Source organism: Pelodiscus sinensis, chromosome 31, assembly GCF_052426305.1.
Source record: "Pelodiscus sinensis isolate ZL-2025 chromosome 31, ASM5242630v1, whole genome shotgun sequence".
Classification (NCBI taxonomy): domain Eukaryota; kingdom Metazoa; phylum Chordata; order Testudines; family Trionychidae; genus Pelodiscus; species Pelodiscus sinensis.
This window is the reverse complement of record NC_143082.1, coordinates 5,355,806-5,380,263: the sequence shown is the minus strand read 5'-3', so window position 1 is coordinate 5,380,263 and position 24,458 is coordinate 5,355,806. Positions and strand designations below refer to the sequence as shown.

The 24,458-nt window shown below is 49.7% G+C and overlaps 1 protein-coding gene across 3 annotated transcripts in view; it reads right to left on the bottom strand.

Annotated features, from left to right (window-relative positions):
• The window catches only part of LOC102449812 (adhesion G protein-coupled receptor E3-like), an 85,186-nt gene extending 61,749 nt beyond the window's left edge, over positions 1 to 23,437 (bottom strand). The window contains exons 1-5 of one of the 3 annotated variants that reach the window (XM_089774821.1): positions 23,177 to 23,437; positions 19,192 to 19,412; positions 12,039 to 12,086; positions 7,005 to 7,160; positions 3,201 to 3,338 (exon numbers count right to left, since the gene is read on the bottom strand). In XM_089774821.1, coding sequence (XP_089630947.1) covers positions 3,201 to 3,338; positions 7,005 to 7,160; positions 12,039 to 12,086; positions 19,192 to 19,222 — 373 coding nt within the window. In that variant the 5' untranslated portion in view covers positions 19,223 to 19,412; positions 23,177 to 23,437. Of the gene's footprint in view, positions 1 to 3,200; positions 3,339 to 7,004; positions 7,161 to 12,038; positions 12,087 to 19,191; positions 19,413 to 23,176 lie in introns of those variants that run through there. The other 2 variants (XM_075902267.2, XM_089774822.1) reach the window with 2 other exon arrangements.
• Between the last annotated feature and the right edge of the window lie 1,021 nt (positions 23,438 to 24,458).

Below are 24,458 nucleotides of genomic sequence, written 5' to 3'. Positions count from 1 at the left end.
CAAGTGCGGTATGCATACATTACCCTCCTAGTTCAAACTACCAGGGTAGTGTAGACATACCCTAAGTGACTAGGGAGCAGTACCCTGAGAATTTGGAAGGAGAGGCTTTGGACATTTAGGCTACACCTAGACTACAAGCCTCTTTTGAAAGAGAGCGTCTAGACTATAAGCAGATTTTTCAAAAAAGCGAGCCGCTTTTTCAAAAGAGAGTCTAGATGCTCTCTTTCGAAAAAGTACAGTTTGCATTCAATAACACCTTTTTTTAAAAAAGTACTTTTGAAAAAAGGTGATATTCCTCGTAAAATTAGGTTTACCGTGATTGAAAAAATTGCCATGTTCTTTCAATTTACTTTTTGAAAGAACGCTGCTGCAGTCTAGACACAGGTAAAGTTTTTTTGAAAAAAGGCTACTTTTTTTCAAAAAAACTCTGTAGTCTAGACACACCCTTAGTGTGAGTGGCAGATAGAACTGCCAACCCAAACTGATTGTGTTGTGAGGCATACATAGCGAGGGCATTTAGAAAGCCTTGTTTAGAAATGACTTGACCTTTGGAACTATCTGGAAGGAATAGAAACAGCCTAGGAGAAAGTCTAAATTGCTTTGTTCGTTCTAGGTAAAAGGCTATTGATGATGGACAAGGGAGGACCTAGGAGAAGAGGTGGCTGGGGAGGTCGGATCAAGGCAGCTGGACCCTCTTCTGGAGGCATCTGGATGACGCTTTTGGTAGAAGACAGGTAAGTACATTGGAATGTTCTGTGGAATGGAGAAACCACTTTGGGGAGAAATTTTGGGTGAGGCCTGAGCACCACTTTTCCTTGTAAAATATTGTGAATGGGGGGTCGGCCATGAGTGTGGTGATCCATTAACTCTTCTCACCATGGGGAAGGCTATGAGGAAGGCAACCTCCACTGAGAGACAAAACTGAGCCAGTCACCATTGGCTCACAGGGACTTGAAATCATCCACAGCTGTTGCTGGTGGGGGCATAATTGACTTGTCGGGGGAGGACGAAGTCAGAGGAATTGGGGGAAGAGTGTTATTCTCCTGGGTCTCCTCGAAGTCTTCTCTCTCCTCCTGAGTGGTGTCAGATCTCGTTGACACTGGGGGTCTTGGAGCCACTGATTGTGATTTCTGTTGTGGTGAGGCCTGAGGTGCTGCCATCTGGGCTCTGAAGGGGGCCCACAATGGAGGGAAAGGGATAGGAGGGAACTAGGGAAAAGGCTGCCACATCTGCCCTTGGCTCTGTTGCTGTTGGAGTTGTGAGGATGGCTTGGGTGAAGGGTGGCATGGAGAGGAGCTCTATTCATTGTCGTCCTCATCCTCACTTGAGAAAGGGGGAGCAGAGCTGGACAGGGAGGCAAGCCTGCTCAGTTCCTCCAGCATCACAGCGGCATCGGCGCTGAAGAGAGGGGTTCCTGGTACTGAGGTCACCGCCAGGTCTTCATGCAAAGTCAAAGAACGTGGTACTGGGAACACCGATACTGAGGATGCCAGCATGATCTGTGTGCACTGGTGCTGGTATGGAGGCATTGTCTGCGCATGCTGCCAGCCATACTGAGGACATCTCGGGGTGAGATATTAGTGCCATCTTTGACAGGATCTGTACCAATGTGTCCAGATGGCCTGCAATATCAGTCTGCTGTACTGGTTTCAGTACTGACAGTGTAGGAGGAGTCTTTTTAGGCTTAGCAGAGGAGTCCAGGGGATATGCTTCCTTAGCTGAAACTGACCCTTGGGACTTTTCCATACCAGGCATGCCCATAACCTGCTGATTCCCCAAAGTCAATGTCTTTGGTTCTGAGGATGGCTTTTGTTGTGAGGACACCTTTTTAGTCAGCCTCTGGCACTTGGGGATGATGTGTGCTTCCTCATGGCTGTCTTCTTTGCTGGGATGTCTTAAGGAGACACGGCTCTTCCCTTGTCAGCAACTGCTGTAGGAGATGTTTGCGGTGGAATTCCCTGGGACTCTGGTTCAGAAGCTGGTCTCACCCTATTCTCCATAATGAGCAGTTTGAGTTGCAGCTCTCTCGCTGTAAGAGACCTGGAGGAGAGCTTTTTGCAATGGTGACACTTTTGGGGGAAGTGATCCTTCCCCAAGCACCGAATGCACTGTGTATGTCCATCTGAAACAGGGACAGACAGCTTGCTAGTCTGACATCTTTTAACACCTGGGGAGCTTGGCATGATTCTAACTCTAACTAAAGGGAAAGGTTAAGGCAGGAGAAAGGGTTAGAAAGAAAAAGTGGGGTTTTTTAAGGGGAAAAAAAGGGAAATAAGAGAGGAGCACCCAAATAAATCTAAAGGAAAGGCTATTTAGAGTAAATTAGACTAGTAAACAATCTGATCTGAACAAGTGAACAGGAGAGCGCTGCTGGGTTCCAACCAAAGCGTGAGGCAGTTGAGAAGGAACTGAGGGCTGCTTGACAACATGCACATCTCGGCATGCTCGCTACGGTGCGTGATGGCACTGCAAGTGCATGTCAGCACCCAGAGTACTGCAGCTAAAAATATCCGACTATCAGCACAGGGGCACCCAAACACCTAGGGTGGAGCACCCATGGGGACACGCCTCGAAAAAGAATAGTTAATGTGGGACCGAGCCTTCGATCCAATCTGAGGTTACGATTTCCCATTTCTTTTCAGTTGTGGCTGCTTTGCATTTGGTTGGTTTTTTAAAACAAAATCTAAACGTAGCTAGATTTCCCAATGAAACTTCATTGCGAAGCAAAAAGCCCAAACTTTTCATTTAAACTATGTCACAACTGTCACAATGCCAGGCCCTAAGGACCCGGGTTTGATTCCTGCCCATAGGGTGTAACACACAGGCACCAGGAGGCCATGCTGGCCCCTGGCCCAGGAAGTCACAGCCTAATGACGCCAGTCCAGCACCTGCCCTGATTGAAGGCAGGGAATGCGGCTCCATCAGCGGACTCGAGCCTCCGTGGCCAAGGGGGTTGTGGGTTTTCAGCAGCAGAGGGCCAGAGGAAGGGAGATGCATGGCAGCTCATCCTGTATCTAATCAGACTGGGTGAGAAGGGGACCCCGTTACCATCCTCATGAAAACTCTGCAGATGTCTGGGCTTTGGAGAGTCAAAATCTGGGGTGGGTTGGCAGAGTTGCTCAGTACCTAGCTCATGACTTAGCAGGCATTGGCCTCTCACACCCAGAGCCCCACACATGTCCCCCATATCAGACACTTACCTGTGCAGCTGAAACGGACATCAGACGGGCTGGGCGGGAAGTAGCCTGCTCGGCACCTGCAGATGTAACTGCCTGGTGTGTTGTTGCAGATGGAGTAGGGACCACAGGGCGATGGGTCTTGGGAACATTCATCAATATCTGGACAGGGAAGAATCCAGGCCGGCCATGTATGAAGCTAGGACACCAGTGTTCTACTGCCTTAGGCCCCTCACACTGACCCAAACCCCATTGGATCCAGTGGGAATCTTTCCATTAACCCCACTGGCCTTTTCCATCCTTCACTCTGCCTCATGCCTGAACCGGCTCTCACCATTGCGCTGCACTGCTGGGTCAGTGATGCACTGCTCCTCAGAACTGGATGCAAAGCTGGGCTTGAATGGGGCAGCAGTGGCCCCCTGGGCTGTTGCTGAAGGTGGTGTCCTCAGGGCACTCCGCTGAATGCCGATGGGCTCACTCTGCACAACAGAGCCTTCTCTCGATGGGCAGAGGTGGGGCGGGGGGAGAAGGTAGCACCAACAGCTGGCATCAGAGGGCACCATGCCAGGAATATGGCTCCCTGAAGGTTTGCAATCTGCTGCCCATCCCCAAGAGGCAGCCGTGCTAGTGGCCTGCGCCTGAGTTCCCTTCTCAGCTCTGTGAGGAGAGTGAGGCTTGGGAGCTGCCGTAGGGAGGAGTCAGGGGAGGGAAGAGGGAGAGTGAGGACACCTTGGCTCTATTGCTGGCTGTGGGGTAGTGTGAGGGGGCAGCCCAACCCTGCACTGGCCAAGGGGAGAGCAAACTGTCTTGCTGGACTGGGAAGGCCTCGTCCCCTCAGCAGTGCTGGGCATGCACCAACTGCGGGCCAGGTATAAAGGCCAGGAAAACAGCTCAGTCGGGGGCAGACCAGTGTTTCTATATCCTGGGAAATTTCCCAAATTCTGGGAATTTTTGAATAAAATGTCAAAATGGGAAATTGGGAATTTTCTTGAAAAACTGTTAAATCCTGGGAAATTTTCGATGAAATTAAAATTTCTGTTCATTTTATCATTCCTTTGGAATAAAAATTTGCAGACGATTCAGATTTATCAAAAACTGCTCTCAATTGGTCTTGCCAGTCAATTATTAGACCTCATTGAACTTGATGCTAAAAATTGTACAGCGAAAGGCATTTATACTAAATTCAAGGAGTCAATGTTCAAAAAAAATCCCATTGAATAATATTTTGGGTGTTGCTTGTGATGGTGCAAATTTGATGATAGGAGCAAAGAATTCCTTTTTCTCTAAACTTAGAGAGGATGTTCCAAATGTTGTTTTGCTGAGATGTATTTGCCATCAGCCCTGAAGAAGTTCAGCCTCTACAGTTTTGCCTGATTTCGTAGAGCAGTTTATAAAAAATATCACTAACTATCCAGCACACAGGCTGCGTCTAGACTGGCAAGTTTTTCCACAAAAACAGCCACTTTTGCGGAAAAACTTGCCAGCTGTCTACACTGGCAGTTTGAATTTGCGCAAGAACACTGACGATCTAATGTAAGATTGTCAGTGTTCTTGCGCAAATACTATGCTGCTCCCGTTTGGGAAAAAGCCCTCTTGCGCAAATGTATTTGCGCAAGAGTGCCAGTGTAGACAGCTAAAAAGTGTTTTGTGCAAAAAAGCCCTGATGGCGAAAATGGCAAAATCGTGTCTAGATTGGCACGGATGCTTTGAATGGTTACAGACATTAAAACTAAGAAAAGGAGTAACATGAAAACTAAACCTCTTAATTCTAGTGTAATAATCAGATCAGCTTTTATGAAAAAAAAAGAAAAAAAAAGAAAGATTCTAGTTTTGTAATTACAAAGAAGCACTTAAGTTTACATAATAAAAATATGTATGAATATGGATATGCCAGAAAAACTGGCGGTCAGACTGATAAAAATAGCAATGATGGTGATGACATTTCTAGTGAGGAGTCAAGTCGTGACTCATCTGATTAGTAAAACTCATCGTGATAGTTAAGTATTATGTATTAAATATTCTATTCATTTTATATGAAACGAAAATGTTTTATATTTGACGAGTTCCTTTATGTATCATATATAACTGAAATGTATACTGAAGTGTATACTGTACTGATTTTATCTTGCAGGAGTAAAATAATTAAAATGTTTTATTATTCTTTCATTTTATGAAAAACCATCCATGAAGTAATTAAAGATATTTGGATATATAAAAAATAATTATTTTTGGATGAAAAGTTCAGCTTTAATAAAATTATATTTTTAATTATAGAGAGCATCATAAATTCATCAAATTATTGTCGTATATTTTGAGTTAATAATTATATATATATATATATAAAAATAATAAACCCCATGAATTAACTATACATAAAATAGCCTTTATAACATATACAAAATAATCTGGGAATTTTTCATCAGATTTGGGAAATTTTTAGCACTGGCCTGGGAAAAGTTGGCAACACAATATAGAAACACTGGGACAGACCTCCGGAGGGGAATGAGATCCTGCCCAAACATTGGAGCAGCGACCACTGCCGCAGGCCCAGCAGCTATGGACACCCCATTGATTGCTGCTGCCCATGGCTTGCAGCTTCCCTACCCGCTGTCACCGCCCAGCTGCCACCATGCCAGCTGTCAACCCCAAATCTGACAACACTGTTGCACCAGACACGCCGCTGCCACAGCTGGACCTGCATTCCCAGGTGGGATCAACGCCGCACAGGGAGACGGGGTAGGAAGCTTCCCAAGGCAGGGAGCAGGAATAGGTCCGGTGGGCTCAGCGCGTTTCGGGGAAAACTCCCCGCCGAGCCAGTGGTGGGAACCACCCACCACTGATAGGGCCCTAGGCTGGGGTCTGGTGGAGAGGGAGGGCCTGGGCCCCCCTAACCCTCTTTCCCAGATTCTGGACTAGAGGACAGATCCTGAAAGATTAGGCCTCTGGGCCTGCTGGGGAGAGACTAGGCCGCAGGGCCTGTTTTAAGAGACTCGGCCACAGGGCTGGATGGTGCGGGGCTAGACACCCTGCCACAGGCAGGAAGGTGGTGCACTGGTCCTAGGTGAGTGGTACACAGGCAGGACTCCTGGGTTCGATCCTGAGCTTCAGGAGAGGAGTCGGGGCTAGTTCTGCAAGCAGAGGGGAGTTGGGGGTCCTGTGTGACTTTGGTCAAGTCACTTCCCCACCTGAAGCCTCAGTTTCCCCCGTTGTGACCTGGAGACAATTTCTCTCCCAGATCTCCTTGCCCATTATTGCAGGGCCACGTGCTCAGAGGCAGGGCACCTGCCCCTCCCCTGTAACCGATGGGAGCGGAGGCTGCTCAGCTGTCCCTCAGCATGTCTCCACCCTGGGTTTCCATCCACATGGCCCACTGGTGCACCCTGTCACCCGCATCTCCCGTGTCCGTCACAAGCTTTAGTTCATTACTTATGTCCCCCTCCCCAGCCCTGCGCCAGCCCCAGCCCAGTGTGTCAGAGCAGGGCAAAGCCTTGGTCCCAGCCCGGCTGATGGCAAATCGCTGTTGTTTCAGGAGAGTCAATAGATCATCCTGGGTGAGGATCTGGCCCCACATGAGCCAGCCCAGCATGTGTTGAGCACAGGGCAATAAGCAGCAAAGGGCTTTGGTGCCCGGCCATTGGCATCCCTGAGAGCAAAGGCTGCGCGGAGACGGCCGTGGTCCCAGGGGTGCTGGCTCTCACCAGGCCCAGGAGAGCACAGGACACAGAGCTGGGCTGAGGTGCTGGTGTGCACCGGGAGTCCCTCCATGACTGTCTGGGGGCAGGAGAGACCCTGCTGGGAGAACACCTTCAGCTTCCCACTGGCTCTCACCTGAGCAGTTCAGAGGGGCGACGCTGCTGGGCAGAAAGGCGTTTCCTCTAGAAGAGTTGTAGCCAGGTAGACAGATACAGGAAAAATGTACGGCCGTATCAAAGCACATGGCGTTCGGGCCACAGGGCAGGGCTTGCAGCTGGCATTCATTTTTATCTAGACAGGAGCATACAGAACCAGAGTCATTCAGTGGCCCAGGAAAGTGCTTTTGTTACCCCCAGTGGGTGTGAATTACAGGTTCCCCTATGAGCCAGTGTGCAAGAGTGCTCACGCTTTCCACCAGTGATGGGCAACCTGTGCCCTGAGGACTCCCTGACTTCCTCCATTCCCCGTACACCTCTCTCGCACTGGGACACCGAGGCCCCATACTTCTTATTCCTTCCCCTCCCTCCCAGCACTTTTAGAGGAGTTCTACAGATCACCCGATATGCCCTCTGTACCCCCTCCAACCCCTCCCTCCCTCAGCTGGAACATGGGCATCAGCTATTTGAGGCATTCCAGCTGTGGGAGGGTGGGAGAAGAGTAGGTAATTGCAAGGCTCCAGTGTGGGGAAGGTGCACGGGGGAGGGGCACAAGAGGACCCAGGCCACAGGAGGAACCCTAAGGGGCCTCAGGTTGTTCTGGCCCTCTGAGATGAAGGCGGGTCACTTGTGCAGCCCACTCACTATCCTGGGTTGCCCATCACTGTTTTCTGCTGTAGAGATCCCCTGTTTGTCCATCAGCCAAGACAGTGCCTGTTACATTTGGAGCCAGCTAATAAACACCGTTGATCATGGGTTAGTGTATAAAAATCATGAATGGGACATTTGCCATTCTGGCCTGAAAACATCTGTCATTTAGGAACACACGGATGGCCAGACTGGATCAGACCAGTGACCCTGTACCCTAAATCTGCTTTCATCAGTGGCTGGCACTAGACACTTCAGAAGATCATGTCAGATGTTCTTGCTATTTATATCAAAGTGTTATCCTACTTCAACATCTGATCAATTTGCAACCTGTGTAACATCCTGTGGCCAGGAGTTCCACAGGTTAATGTTGCTTCAGGTTAAAAAAATTCCTTTTCCCCATTTTAGGGGCTGGACTGTGGCTGGCCCTGACATGGATGCAGAGGAAGAGGGAACCCACAAGGTACTCCTCTTGCCTCTCCTTTGGAGGTCACACTTTTCTCCCTATTCTTCTTGGTGGATCATCATGTCCCAAAAATAAGTGGGACAGAGGCAGGGCCACAGTATGCTCCTCCCCTCTGCACTTGCTAATGGTGCTGTCTGGCCACTTAGAGGAGGGAAGGACACAGCGTGCCCTGTAGAACAGAATCTGAGATGCTTAGGGGAGGAATTCTCCGGGCCATCATGCCAAACCCCAGGGCTGTGTGCAGACTGCACTGCAGCTTTTTCACTTTATTGGCTGTCCCCTGGTCAGAGAGGAACAGATTGACTGGTGGAGGAAGCCGAGTCACTAAATCTGCTTGGCCACATCTATTCCTTCCTCGCTCTTCATCCCTACATCCTGCTTTCCAGTCAGCGACATCCTCGATACAGACCAAGTGGAAGACCCCTCCTGGGACACTAATGCCAGCAACAAAACAGTCACCCTGTTACATAGCTCCCCTCCCCGAGCTGGACTCAGGAGCTCACACTCACCCTGGCACATCACACTTTTATCAGTGAAATACTGCTCCCGAGTGCTAGACACGGACCCCTGTTTGCAGGTGCAGTGGTGGCCCCTAGGGATGACTTCACAGATTGCATACATAGGGCATTGGTTGGAAAATGAAGGAGGAAGGATTTAATTAAAATCAAACAATTAATTCCTCATTGCACCTTCACCCTCTTGCACATCTTCAATGGGCTTCATACTCGTTCTTTGGCCCTACCCACCCGCTCCAAGTGAGGACCTAGGAGAAGAGGTGGCTGGGGAGGTCAGATCAAGGCTACTGGACCCTCTTCTGGAGGCATCAGATGAAGAAGCCAGAAAAGCTCTGCAGGTCCCTCCCCTGCAGCAGGAATGGAAAAGCCAGTGGTGGAGAGAGTCAGAACAGGGGGCAGGTGCTGAGGGTGCTGATCCTATGAACTGGCTCCGATACTACTGTGCATAAAGGGGCTTTTATGCCCATTTTCCAGATGGGGAACTGAGGCACGTGGTCCAAAGCAGTAATTTGGGTACCCCATTTCTGTTGGAGACCTCCAGGACCTGCTTTGTCAGAGTCCTTCACTTTCTGCAGCCAAGCACAGCTCCTGCTGACCTCACTAGCAGCTGGGAGCACTTAGCACCTCTGTAAATCAGACCCCATGGGTTCAAGTGAGGGCCTAGAAGATAAGCAACCATACCTTAAAAACCGGGATAAGTGACTTGCCCAGCATCAGACCAGAAATCAGTGGCAGAGGAAGAGAGACTTCAGTTCCTCAGAGCAGCCCTCAGGTGCCTCAACCAGAGGACCATCCTTTCTCTTTCAGAAAGCCCCTGCCTCGTTCTCCTGCAGCACATACGGGTAACAACCTCCCTCACTACCCAGCCCTGATTATGACCAGTGCAGATCTAACCTGTGCACTTAGAGAGGCAGGAGACCAGTGACAAAAATAGGCTGTGATCACATAAGGGAAGTCTGGGACATAATGCACACGGGGGCAGAGACTCTTGGATTCTGACATTTCCTAACTTTGGAGTGCTTGACCTGCAACCTTTAGGACAGTGGCTTCCAAACTATGGGACACACCCCATCACACCCCCCATGAGGGCATGGAGGAATACTGGGGAGTGTAGGAGAGCCTGGACAGCCCCCATCAGAAAGAATACCATGCCACACAACCACATCATAAGCCTCCAGGAACCCAGCCTTGCAACCTAAAAAGATGCCAACTCTGCCCATATATCTATACTGGCGAATTCATAACTGGTCTGTAGTTTCCTGGGTTGTTCTTATTTCCCTTTTTACATATGGGCACTATATTTGCCCTTTTCCAGTCCTCTGGAATCTCTCCTGTCTCTCATGATTTTCCAAAGATGATAGCTAGAGGCTCAGATACCTCCTCAATCAGCTCCTTGAGTATTCTAGGATGCATTTCATCAGGCCCTGATGAATTGCAGGCATCTAACTTTTCTAGGTGATTTTTAACTTGTTCTTTTTTTATTTTACCTTCTAAAACTACCCCCTTCCCACTAGCATTCACTATGTTAGGCGTTCCTACAGACTTCTCGGTGAAGTCCGAAACAAAGAAGTCATTGAGCATCTCTGCCATTTCCAAATTTCCTGTTACTGTTTCTCCCTCCTCACTGACCAGTGGGCCTACCCTCTCCTTGGTCTTCCTCTTGCTTCTAATGTATTTATAAAACGTCTTCTTGTTTCCCTTTATTCCCGTAGCTAGTTTGAGCTCATTCTGTACCTTTGCCTTTCTAATCTTGCCCCTGCATTCCTGTGTTGTTTGCCTATATTCATCCTTTGTAATTTGTCCTACTTTCCATTTTTTATATGACTCCTTTTTTATTTTTAGATCATTCAAGATCTCGTGGTTAAGCCAAGGCAGTCTTTTGCTATATTTTCTATCTTTCCGACACATTGGAATAGCTTGCTTTTGGGCCCTTAACAATGTCCCTTTGAAAAACTGCCAATTCTCCTCAGTTGTTTTTCCTCTCAGTCTCAATTCCCATGGGACTTTACCTATCAGCTCTCTGAGTTTACCAAAATCCGCCTTCCTGAAATCCATTGTCATCATCCGCAAATTTAATTCACATGCTAATGGACTCAGTCGTGATATGGGCTGGCTAGGACACTACCAATTTAATAACCACTGAAGGTGCTAACAGCTCTCTGAGTGGTATCCTTCCTGTCTTAGGAATCTATCTATTGACTTTGATTTTTTATCTGCTTACGTTTAAATACCCATTCTCCAGATCCTTAATGATGCTGTGTCCCACCTCCTTCCCTTTTTCTTTAACCCCCTCTTTCCCTTCCGCTCTCCTATTTATTTTGAGTTTTCATATCCCAAACTCATAACTCTGGTCATCTGAAGAATTGGGCTGTGCACACGAAAGCTCATGATACCATCTACTTGTTTTGTTAGTCTATAAAGTGCTACCAGACCATTTGTTGTTTTTTTTCGGTAACAGACTAACTTGGCTATCCCCTGAAGCTCCTGAGCCATAGAACTGTCAACCAAGTATAGTATGGTCTGAATAGCAAGATGTAAGCCAAATATTTGCATAATAGGCATTTTATGCAATACGTAATTAATTGGTAGATATTACCAGAATGACCAGGTCAAGTATAAATATAGGTGTAGAAAAGATAATCAGCGAGAGAGGTCCCCAACACCTTACTTGCTGCAACTAGAAGCTGTGTCTGTTCCTACCGACCGATGCATTGTGGACACCTCTGCACAAGGGGAAACAAAGAGGTCACGACCTCCCATCTAACAATCGGTACGGTCTTAGCGGTGGAACTGTGTGTGATTTATAGAAATAAGTAAATGTATATCCATATCCTTAAAATCGAATATCTTGTGTTTTGTGGTAGGTGTAGCTGTTATTATGTTGTCTGTGCTACATCTCCCATTCATTGAAATAAGATCTGTGTAACTTTGCGTTGCTTTACTTTACGATTCTGTGCATAATAAAGTTAGGGATAGAGTTTATCCTTCATGTTTGCTGGCTCCTTTCGTATCTAATATCCAAATCACATGACGGGGGGGGGTATGACAAGGCCTGGGACAGCCCCCAATGGGTGCACCTTGCATTACCAGGTCCTAGCAATGGTTCCTCACACCTGTTCAGTGGGAAACACAGAAGGAATTGGCGCTGGTCATGGAATTAAAAGGCAGCTCTGTTTAGTCCCCTGCCGAGCAAGTGGGGAAGGGGTAGGCAGACACAACGTAAGGAATCAGAAGGGAACGGAAAATCAGAAAGAGGAAAATGCAGGGGAAGGGGAGGAGGAAATGGGATGAAAAGTTCTTTGCCTGTTCAAAATTCCCTTCAGCTGCAGGACACACAGGGGTTCAGATCTGGAGATTTTGCCCAGGTTTCCAGGCATCAACTTACCCGCATTGGAGAAATGAGTCTCCTTGAGGCAGATGAGCCAGCAAAAGCCTGAAAGAGAAGAAACAAGCAAACATGTTCCTATGGCATTGGCTGGGCGAGGCCTCAGGAGATGAGTTTATTCCTGGCACTGCTAGCTGAGTTCAGCCAAGTCACAGCCCCACGGCCTGTGGCCCCTGGGGCTGGCTTCTCTAGTCCTATTTAGACACTCTCCAGAGCACTTTGTATCCACCCAGCTGAGTTCAGAGACAACAGTAGCTCTTGCTGAGCAAGGGGCCGGTGTGTCACCCCCAGGCCGAGAAGCAGCAGCAGCAGAGCCAGGAACCTCAGGGCAGCAAGCCTTTGGGGGAATATCTCCTGGCAGCTGGGCTCCATAGGGACAGGCAGTTCCAGGGGGTGTTGTTGGTCAGCACTAGGCTCCTTCAGGGGAGAGGCAGGAGTACACTGGGTTTGGGGAGCAGGGCCACCAGGCAGCCAGCCAGAGCCCCAACTCCCGAGGAGCCGGGGAACCAAACAATTTGGGTGGCTCCCAGCAGCCTCCAATCCCCCGGCTCCTGGCAGGGGGCAACAGTTTTCATTCTGTGCAAACCATTTGCAAATCTTTGTGCTAAACGGTGGAGCAGAAATCTAAGGGGCACATGACCCTGTGTGCCCCTCCCCCCTCCAGGCATTGCCTCTCAATAATCAGAATAACGAGTCTTCCCTGGGCCAAATCCCAAGGCATTTACCTCAGGAACTAATCCCCAGGTGGTGTCAATCAGTGTGACACTTTTGACTACAGAGTCCATCTAGTCCAGTAGAATAATGGCCAGACTGGGCCAGACCAAAGGTCCATCTAGCCCAAAATCCCATCTCCCGACAGTGGCCAGTGCCAACTGCCCCAGAGGGAGTGAACAGAACAGGGAACCATCAAGTGATCCCTCCCTCCCCTGTCGCCCATTCCTGTGACAGACAGACGTTAGGAACGCCCTCCCTGCCCATCCTGTCTAGTAGCTATTGATGGACCTGTCCTCCACGAACGTAACTAGCTCTGTTTTGAACCCTCTTAAAGTCCCGGCCTGCACAACATCAAAAGTCTCTCTGGTGAACCTAAGGTCAAGGAAGCTAAGTCACTTCGAGTGTGAGGGCTTTGCAGCAAACCATAGGGTTGCCAGACGGTTTCGACAAAAATACCGGGCACACTTGACAATACATCACAATCTACATTAAATCTTGATTAGAAAATACTGGTCATTTTTATTATCTCAATTTGTTTCCTGAACAGAAAGCTCAAATACTGAACTGTCCAGTTTAAAACACAACCCAGCCCCAGCAGGCCCCACCGAGAGCTGAACTCAGATGCCCTGAGCACTGACTATGGCACCATGGGACCTGATTCCTGACAGTGGCCGATGCAGCAGTTTAGCCAGAGAAAGCCCCACAAAAGGACATGGGAGTCTGGCTCATTCTGTTCCGAGCTACGCAGATATCAAGTGATCTCCAAAAGCTGGGCTTGCTAAACACCCCTGCCAACTGCAGGCCCAGCTGAGGCCCAGGGGGTTCGGAAACACTTCCTGGTTGAGGTGCCAGAAGCCCAGCAGCTCAGGCCAAACCCCTTTGGAGCTGGGAAGGCAAGTGGAAAGCTCAGACAACTCCTGCTGGCAAGGTCTCCGCAAACTGGGCTGCATGGATCCTCTCTCAGGCCCACTCACAACTACAGTGGCTCACGGTGCGGTCTGAGTTGCAACAAAGGGGCCAATCGGGGTGTGATTGTCCACATTCACAGGGGCTGTTCACATTCACAGCCCAGTCTACGAGGTGGTTTCCATTTGGGAACTAAGGGGTCCAGACACTAGAAAATAGCAAAATATGTTTCTATGTCAAGTATCAGAGGGGTAGCCGTGTTAGTCTGAATCTGCAAAAGCAGCGAGGAGTCCTGTGGCACCTTATAGACTAACTGAAGTGTAGGAGCATAAGCTTTCATGGGTGTACAGATAGTTCGGAATAGGAAGCCTAGTCCGAACTATCTAGTTCATGCCGCGTGTAGCCGCGGGCATGGAGTCCGCACTAGCGGACATTTAAAAATGGTGGCGCCCGGCAACATGCAAATGAAGCCCAGGAAATTCAAATTCTGGGGCTGGCTTGCCTCTGTCCAGGACCTGGGGGACATTTACAGAACTCCTTAGCCAGGACTCTGCTCCTGATGCACACTCATGCTGCCAGCAGCATCTGCACCCACACGGGCTCAGAGTGGGTTGGGCCTAGGTGCTCATTGGGTGGGGGCAAAGTGTGGGGGCCTTCTCTGCTCCTCTCTGGCCCCCCCACATCTGCCAGGGGCCTTTCTCCCCCCCCCCCCCCAGGCCCAAGGGGCCTTTTCTCTTCCTCCAGCCACACCCTGGCTGCCAGGGGCTTTTTCTCTTGTCCCCCAGCCCGTCCAACTGCCAGGGACCTTCCTCTGGAACTGCAGGCTATGGCTGGGGAAAAGTGGGGGGATGATTTTAAGGATGCTCCCAATATTGCCCCCTTACTTTTGTACTCTCTTCAGAATGGGGTGGCTGGAGAGCTGTGGCTGTTGGCTGGGTGCCCAGCTGGGAAAGTAACACCCACTGCAGAGTGAGGGTAGCAATACGATTCCATGCCACCCTTGCTTCTGCACTGCTTCCTTTAGAGTTGGGCAGCCAGAGAATGGAAGCTGGGGTATGTCTACACTACCCCGCTAGTTCGAACTAGCGGGGTAATGTATGCATACCGAACATGCTAATGAAGCCCGGGATTTGAATTTCCCGGGCTTCATTAGGATAAAGCCGGCTCCGCCATTTTTAAAAGCCGGCTTGTTCGAACCCCGTGCCGCGTGGCTACACGCGGCACGGGCTAGATAGTTCGAACTACGTAGTTGTTCCGAACTATCTGTACACCTCATTCCACGAGGCGTACAGATAGTTCGGAACAACTACGTAGTTCGAACTATCTAGCCCGTGCCGCGTGTAGCCGCGCGGCACGGGGTTCGAACAAGCCGGCTTTTAAAAATGGCGGAGCCGGCTTTATGCTAATGAAGCCCGGGAAATTCAAATCCCGGGCTTCATTAGCACGTTCGGTATGCATACATTACCCCGCTAGTTCGAACTAGTGGGGTAGTGTAGACATACCCCTGCTGACTAAGGACCCAGCTCTGCAGGCAGCAGCGCAGAAATAAGAGTGCCCATACCATGCCACGTCATCCTCAGTTCTGTGCTGCTGATACTGATGGTACTGGCACCACTCTCTAGCTGTTTACTCTGAAGGCAGCGCCACTGCCAGCGCAGAAGTACTGCACTCCTCCCTCCCCCCTCACACACAACCTTACAACCCCCCACAACTCCTTTATGGGCCAGGGCCCCTACAATTATTACACCATGATATTTCAGATTTCAATAGGTGAAAAAATCTAATCCTATAACAGTGAAATTGACTAAAACGGACCAGTAATTTGGTAGGATTCTAATAATGATCCTTGGTTAGTTTTTCCACTGGTTACTTGCCCTCACTGTTATAATTTGCCACTATGGATTTGTCTAGCTTCAACTTTCAACCATTGGATCTTGTTAGACCTTTCTCTGCTACTCTAAAAAGCCCATGACGAAATATTTATTCTCCCAGGGTATGTCTACACTACCCTCCTAGTTCGAACTAGGAGGGTAATGTATGCATACCGCACTTGCTAATGAAGCCCGGGATTTGAATTTCCCGGGCTTCATTAGCATAAGCGGGGAGCCGCCATTTTTAAATCCCCGCTGCTTCGAACCCCGTGCAGCGCGGCTACACGGGGCTCGAACTAGGTAGTTCGGACTAGGGTGCCTATTCCGAACTACCGGTACACCTCATTTCACGAGGAGTAACGGTAGTTCGGAATAGGAATCTAGTCCGAACTACCTAGTTCGAGCCCCGTGTAGCCGCGCTGTACGGGGTTCGAAGCAGCGGGGATTTAAAAATGGCGGCTCCCCGCTTATGCTAATGAAGCCCGGGAAATTCAAATCCCGGGCTTCATTAGCAAGTGCGGTATGCATACATTACCCCGCTAGTTCGAACTAGCGGGGTAGTGTAGACATACCCCATGTAAGTGGTTATAGACTTAGCTCAATAGCACCCTTTAGTCTTCCTTTTGTTAAGCTTTGAGAATCATTAAGGGATAGAGAATAAGACAAAGAATATCTTACTGCCGTGATTTGCCCACTTCTTGAATACCGTGTGTAGATACGTAACCTCATCTCAAAAAAGAAAGATATCTTGGCACTGGAAAAAGTTCAGAAAATTTAGGGTATGGAACAGCTGCCACCTGAGGAGAGATTAATAAAACTGGAACTTTTCAGCTTGGAAAAGGGACAACTAAGGGTGCTCTACACTGCAACACTATTTTGAAATAACTAGTACTATTCCGAAATAACTTAGTCCATGTCTACACAGCCGGCAGTTATTTCGAAATAACATCAAAATACTGTCAAGATGGAGGACTTCTTACTCCAACTCCTGTAACCCACATTGTATGAGGAGTAAGGGAATTCGGAGAAAGAGTGCTCTGTTTCGAAATAAGTGCTGTGTAGACGCTTCCTATTTTGAAATAAGGTATACAATTGATGAAGCTTAATTTGCGTAGCTTATTTCGTGTTAAGCCCTGCAGTGTAGATGCACCCTAAGTGGGAATATGATAGAGGTCTATAAAATCATGACTGGTGTGAAAAAAGTGAATAAAGAAGTAATTACTCCTTCCTATAACTCAAGAACTAGAGGTCGCCAAATGAAATTAATAGGTACCTGGTTTAAACAAACAAAAGCATTTCTTCACACAATGCACAATCAGCCTGTGGAACTCCTTGCCACAAGATGTTGTGAAGACCAGAATTTTAACAGTATTCCAAAAAGAGCTAGATACATTCATGGAGGACAGGTTCATCAATGACTATTAGCCAGGATGGTGTCTGTAGCCTCTGAGGTTTGACAGAGGATGAGAATGGGCCAGTATGGCTGTTCTTATGTTGGGTTAAATAGATGGAGCTCCTGGAATATTTCCTTAGCCTTTGTGTTCCACCTCATTACTCATTCTCGTGATAGTTCTGACCCCTCTCCAATTTTTTCACCCTTCCTGAATTATGGGCCCCACCACTGGACACAGGATTCCAGCAGGGGTCGCACCAGTGACAAATGCTGAGGTAAAATGGCCTCCCTGCTCCTACTTGATATTCCCCTGCCTGTGCTCCCCGGGATGGCATTTGCCCCTTTGATCACAAGGTCACACTGGAAGCTCATGCCGTCTGGGTTGCCCACTGTGATCCCCCAGATCTTTGCTTCTCAGGATGCAGCCCCCCATGCTGTGACCACAGTCAACACCAGTGTTCCTAGACGTACATCCAGAGGTTTAGTCCCACTGAAATGCGTATTGTTTGATTCACTCCTGTGGGATCCAGATCTCTCTGTGTCCATGCCCTGTCCTGTCCCTTATGACCTCTTCCTGAACCTGCAAGGCTTCTGCAAACTGTCTCGCTAATGACTCTTTGTGTGTCTAGATCACTCATCAAATCTGCACTTATGTGACAGGTCACCATTTGGGCTGAAGTCACGTCACTGACAAACCCCATGACTTCTCAAAGATCCTATCTCAGTTAAAATTGTGGTTTCCCCTTTTCAGCTCAAGTGGCTACTCAAAGCTCTGAGCCCTGGGTTTGTACTAATTGGGAGCAGAAACTGATGATGGGATCTAGTGTTTCCTTTGATCTGGTCGGGTTTAGTTACAATCCTGCCTCTCCAAATGCAGGAGGGACCAAAACCCAGGGAGAGCTTCTTTGCTTATAGTCCCAAGCCCCTTTCACCAGCACCAGACCCAAAAGCTCTCTGTCATCTTCTTCCAGGGTCATTCAAACTGTTCAGTGGGCCCCACCTAAAACAAGGCATCTGCACCCTGCCACCCACTGGGACCCCCAGCCTGCGGGAGAAGAGGAGGAGGCTGGTATGGGTCTAGTAGTGAGGGTGCTCCAGGCAGCCCATCTCCTCACCCTGCTGGCTCTGGAGCTCTTTGCACTGCTGGGGAAGCAGCCGCCGTGGCCCAGTGACCTTCCTAAAGGCTCCTCTTTGGCTTTCTAACTATACAGAGGGGGATTCCTGGTTTCTTGGCTACATGGGCCCACTCTTGACTATGTCCAGCTTCTCATCCACTATAATCCCCAGGTCCTTTTTAGCAGAACTGCTACTTAGTCAGCCGGTCCCCAGCCTGTAACAATGCTTGGGATTCTTCCGTCCCAAGGGCAGGGCCCTGCACTTGTCCTTTTTGAACCTCATCAGATTTCTTTTGGCCCAATCCTCCAGTTTGGTTGCTTGTTCTGGCAGTGGCCACAAGCCTTCAGGCTCTGGGGGGGACAGGGCTTTTCTCCCCAGCAGTAGCCCCCCAGTCAGGGTTACACTCCCCCTCCAAGTCTGGCCTGTGAGGCAACTTGGCTGTGGCATCTCCCATGGCTGGATCCTTTACCCAGAGCCCCCCCACTCTCCTTAGCTCCAGGCTGCTCCAGCCCCAGCTCCATTCTCGGCTGTGCTGCATCCAGTCCCCAGGATTGCTTCTCTGGCCCCTCTGGTTCTGTGTCTGCAGCTCTGCCACAACACTGATTTGCCTCCTGGGCTGCTTCTCTGGCTGACCCGGCTCTGCTCCCCCACACCTGCTCAGACCCCTGCTCACTCCTGAGTTTAGCCCCACTCTACCTGACCCAGGCAAATCCAGTTCATCCAGTGGACAAGACCCCTGGTGCCCTGACCCCTTCATTAACCTGCCCGGCTTGTAAAACAGGCTGACCAGGAGCGTTGTTCTCTCCCCATTGCTCCTGGGTACTGTCAGTCTCAGGGTCCTGATTTCTCATGGGCCCTTCCCTCTCCTTTTGGTACGGGAGGTCAGCCAGCCCAAACCCTCACTGAGTTTCAGCAGAGGGCCAACACTGGCCCTCCATTCCTCTGAGCCTCCCGCTGTTTCTAGTTGCCCCAGCTTGCACAGCTTGACTGTTCCAGGCCTAATGGACACAAAAACCCCCCAGTCAGAATAGTACTCCTGGGGCATCCCCTGCCTCCGTGCTGTTAGTGTTTGGGCAGGCTCCCACCTGCGTTAGCTGGGGCCAAATGAACAGTCAGCACAAAAAGAAAATAACCCAATTCCTTGCAAACTTACCTACAAGGGAGGTGATAAACTGCACCCTCATTGTGGCCACTGCCTTCTCCTGCCAGGCAAGGAAACTGCACCGACTTTATCTTCTTCTCATCTAGCAGAAGTTTGCTGAGTGACACTGTTTTTTCTGCCGCTTCTTTGTCAGGGTGTTTCAGCTCAGTGCTGTTCCTCTTGCAACAGGCATCTAACATATGTTTATTACCCCTGTCTCCCAAATAACACCCCTGCAATTAACAGGAAACAACAGGGGAAGTTGCAGTCTTATCTAATGAGAAACTGAAAGTGGGCTGCATGGGGGGAAGGTTATTTTGTATGGGCCTGGGAGACAGGACTCCTGGGTCTCATCCTAGCTTGAGAGGGGGTGATCTAATGCAGGGGTAGGCAAGATGGGGTCTGTGGACCGGATCCAACCTGTGGCCACCCACCTGCTTCCCTACCCCCAAGCCAATTTAGACCTGTAAAGCAGGGAGCGTGTGAAGTCTCTTCCTCCACCCCGTCAGGAGTGTGCCACACCAGAGGGATCCCCCAGCTGTCAAAACAGCTGGTGGTTCCCTGCAGGCACCACAAGTCCCTGGCAGGGCAGAGATGGGGGATGAAGAGACTTTGCACACTCCCCTGCACCCAGGCTAATCAGGAACTGGTGGTTGGGGAGTGTGTGAAGTTTCCTTCCTCTGAGTGTCACACCACTAGCACATGGGAGATCTCTTCTCTCAGTGCCTTAGCTCCATTTCTAACATGCCCATTACCTCAGCAACAGGGAGAATTACAGCTATTTATGCTCCTCCTCCTCTGTGCCCTGGGAAAAGGTAGAACTTTCTGTGGCAGCAGAAAATACCCAAAGGCTTTGTTTACACTACGGCTTTTGGCAGACGGGGCAATGCAAATGAAGTGTTGATTAGCATTTTGTCACATTTCATTTGCATAATCTATTCTGAGTCATTTTTGCGCAAGGTGTTTTTGCACAAAAACAAGCAGTGTGGACATTTCCTTTTAGTGTAAAAAGTGGTTTTGCGCAAAACGGCCATGGCTACACTGCTTGTGTTTGCGCAAAAACTCCTTGCATAAAAATAGCTTGGAATATATTATGCAAATGAAGCATGACAAAATGCTAATCAGCACTTCATTTTCATGACCTCTTCCAGCAAAATTACAATCAGTTAAAGGATAGGCTTATATTTGAATGAGAGAACAGTTCAGGTCAAGTAATATGGGGTTATATTTTATCTTTTGTCCATGCTTCAACAGGCCGTTTGCAAGATCAGCAGGAGCTGAGGTTTGCAGACTTCTGTGGTTGGGACACTGTTTCACCCGGATACTGGTCATCACTTGTTTATGGTTTCATGGGCCTGAAAAGGGGGAACTTAGATCCTGGACCTTCCACCCACACAGGATGGCGAGAACAATACCCTCAGACTCAGCAGATGTATTATTAAATATAAGTCCCAAATAGCTGGTTCAGGCTGAATTAAGCAATTATGACACAGGTTGCAATAAATAACCACAAAGACCCATGGCAACGAATTGACGTATACGATAGTAAGTTAAGAGCAATAATATATATTTACCAATAGGAAAAGAACACTTCAGCATTAGAAACACCCCCCTATTGAATATGCATAAAACATGTTATCGTCAGAGTCAATTGGTATTTAAGTGGGACTGCAGCCAAGGGTTGACTGGGAGGAGAAGATGTAGTTCTCGGAAGGGCCAAAATGATGGTCCCTGGTGATGATGGGGAAGGTGAAGGTAATGAGAAAGATGATAGGCTAACACCTAAGAGTGTTCTAGAAGGAACGATGTAAGTTTATGGTAAGGAAATATGAATGTACATTCCTTGTCTTATGAAATTGAGGTGTTTGTGACTCTGCTAACCTTATTAATAAGGTGTAAATATTGTAAAATATATATATAGTAGCCCATTGTCTGTGAGTCTGTAATGCTGACGTACATGGCCATGCCCCCTGGCCGTGTATGTCAGCGCCCCGCCCCCGCTTCCCCTCTCTCCATGGTGGTTTGGCTGAGCACTGTGCTGCTCAGCTGGGCCCCGGCAGGGGAGCAAGCGGCTGTTTGGGGTCCATGCTCCCCACGCATGGGGAGCGTAGACCCTAAAGGGCCACTTGCCACTGCTTGCTCCCCCGCTGGGGCCTGGCAGGAGCGCTGCTCAGCTGGGAGCAGTGCAGCGCACTATGGAGGGAGGGGAAGAGGGTAGGGCTGGCTGGAAGAGGGGTGGAAAGCAGAGTTGGGGGAGTATCGGGGTCTGTGGGGCTGGAGGGGAAGATGGGGAGGAGCCCAGAAGAAGGGGGAGGGAAGCAGCGCTGGCGGGGGAAGTATCCGGGGGGCCGTGGGGCTGGCCAAAGCGCCACAGAGGAAGGGGAAGGGGGTGGGGCTGGCCAGAAGGGGGATGGAAAGCAGAGCTGGGGGGGAATTGGGGGCTGTAAGGGAGGATGGGGGGGCCAGAGGAAGGGGGGAGGGAAGCAGTGCTGGCAGGGGGGTGTCCAGAGGACCGTGGGGCTGGCCAGCAGGAAGAGGGGGTGAGAAGCAGAGCTCGGGCGGGGGGATTAGGGGCTGTGGGACTGGACGGGAGAAGGGGGGCTGGAAGCAGACCTGGCGAGGGGGGGTGCAGCCACTGGCCGCAGCCGGACCTCAAATGACCGCAGCTGAGTGGCGCTGGCACTGCACCGCTCAGCTGAGCCTCGGTGGGACAGGAAGGCGGGCAGGGCAGTGATGTACATGGCCAGGGGGCGGGGCTGTGTACGTCACTGCTCCCCCTTCCTCCTCCTGCCGTGGTGCTGAGTGGTGCACTCGTCAGGCGGGCCACCGCGGGGGTGGGCGATGACAGACAGCCCCGCCCCCTGGTCGTGTACATCACTGCCCCACCCCTCCTCCCCCACAGCAGCCCAGCTGAGAGTGCAACACTCAGCCGAGCCACCACGGAGGGAGGGGAAGGGGGCAGGGTGGTGACGTATACGGCCCTGCCGCCTGGCCGTGTACATCACCGCCCCCCCTTCCCCTCCCGCTGTGGCACTCAGCTGAGGCTGCACCCCTCAGCTGGGCCACCGGGGGAGCCAGCAGCGCAAGGGGCTATTTGGGCTTCCCTGGGGTGGGATGGGAAAGGAGGGCAGTGATGTACACAGCCCCAGCCCTGGCCGTGCACGTCACCGCCCCGCCTCCCTCCGTCGCGGCAGCCCGGCTGAGCAGGCAGCACTCAGCCAAGCGCCACGGTGGGAGGGAAGGAGAAGGGGAAGAGGGAGGGGGGCAGGGAGAGAGAGGCAGGAGGGGGAGAAGAGAAAGAAAGAGACAGGGAGAGAGGCAGGAGATGGAGGAGAGCTGAGAGAGAAGGGAGGAAGCAGTAGGAGGAGAGAGAGTGAGAGACAGAACGAGAGCGCTCAGGAGAGAAGATCTGAAAATCCCATTTTATGACGGGCTAATTGGCTAGTATAATAAGAAAAGGCAAAAAGGAGTTTCAAGAGCAACTAGCCAAAAAATCAAAAAGTAATAGCAAAACGTTTTTTAAGTACATCAGAAGCAGGAGCCTGCTAAACAACCAGTGGGGTCTCTGAATGACTGTGATGGTAAAGGAACATTCAAAGATGATAAAGTCATTGCAGGAAACTAAATGAATTCTCTTCTTCAGATGACACTGGGCAGATTCCCAAACCTGAACCATTCTTTTTAGGTGACAGATCTGAGGAATTGTCCCAGACTGAGGTGTCATTAGAGGACATTTTGGAACAAATTGATAAACATAACAGTAACAAGTGGTTTGTAACCTATCCTTTAAATCAGCTTCTGTATCTGATGACAGGAAGATAGCTAACATGATACCAATATTTGAAAAGGGCTCTAGAGGTGATCCTGGCAATTACAGACAGGTAAGTCTAATGTCAGTACTGGGCAAATTAGTTGAAACAATAGTTAAGAATAGAATTTGCAGACACATAGATGAACGTAATTTTGGGGGGAAAAGTCAATCATCCAGGTACCACACCTTGAGATGGAGTGTGTAAAACGGAGCTGAAGATACGTAGTCCTTGGTTGATGCAGAAAGCGAAGTTACTCAGTTTGGTGCAGTAACTATCGTTCTTCGAGATGGTACCCATGGGTGCTCCGCTGTAGGTGCTGGGCTTTACCCGGCGCTGCAGGATGGAGATTTTTGCAGCAGTAGTCTGGCCAGACTGTGCATGCACGGGGAGCATCTTGCAGTTTTTGCTCCCTTTCGCATTGCTTGGTCCGGTCTGAGCCAGTTCCTCATACCTGCCTCAGAATCTGTAACACAAAAAAATGGACACAGACGCCGAAGCGGGGAGGTGGGTGGGTAGTGAAGCATCATAGAATCATAGAACCATAGAGCTGGAAGAGACCTTAGAAGGTCATCAAGTCCAGCCCCCTGCTCTAGGCAGGACCAATCCCAACTAAATCAACCCAGCCAGGGCCTTGTCAAGCTGAGACTTAAACACCTCTAGGGATGGAGTCTCCACTACTTCCCTAGGTAACCCATTCCAGTGCTTCACTACCCTCCTAATGAAATAGTTTTTCCTAATATCCAACCTGGACCTCTCCCTCCACAACTTGAGACCTCCACGGGGACCACCTCAAAGAACGATAGTTACTGCACCAAAGTGAGTAACTTCGCTTTCTTCTTTGAGGAGTCCCCCTGGGTGCTCCACAGTAGGTGTCTGCACAGCAGTGTCCCACTCCCCGTGTATGAGAAGGTAGATGGGATTCGGAGCTTAATGATTGTCTGATGAAAGGACTGCGGCTGTAATGGATTTATCTGGAACCTACCTGTGCTGTACAGCATAATGTTATACAAAGGTGCGGTAGGATGCCAACGTGGCTGACCTATGAATGTCTGGAAGAGGAACGCCCCTGAGAAAGGCAGTGGAAGTTGAAATGGCCCTTGTGGAGTATGCCCTGGAACCTCAGGAAGGGGTATCCCCTGAATAGAGTAGCATTGAGATATGCAGGAGACAATTAAGTTAGCTACTCTTTGGGCAGAAATGGGCTCTCCCTTGGAACGTTCAGCTAGGGGCAGGAGAAGTCTGTCTGTTTTTCTAAAGGACTTAGTACGGTCAGTATAAAAGGCCAGCGCCCTACGCACATCTAATGTATGTAGAGCGGCCTCCTTAGCTGAAGCATGCCGTTTAGGGGAAAACATAGGTAATACTATAGGCTCGTTGATATGGTATTCTGAACAGACTTTAGGTATAAAGGCTGGGTGGTGTCTGAGTATGACACAGTTCCTTTGGGAGATGGTGTATGGAGGTACA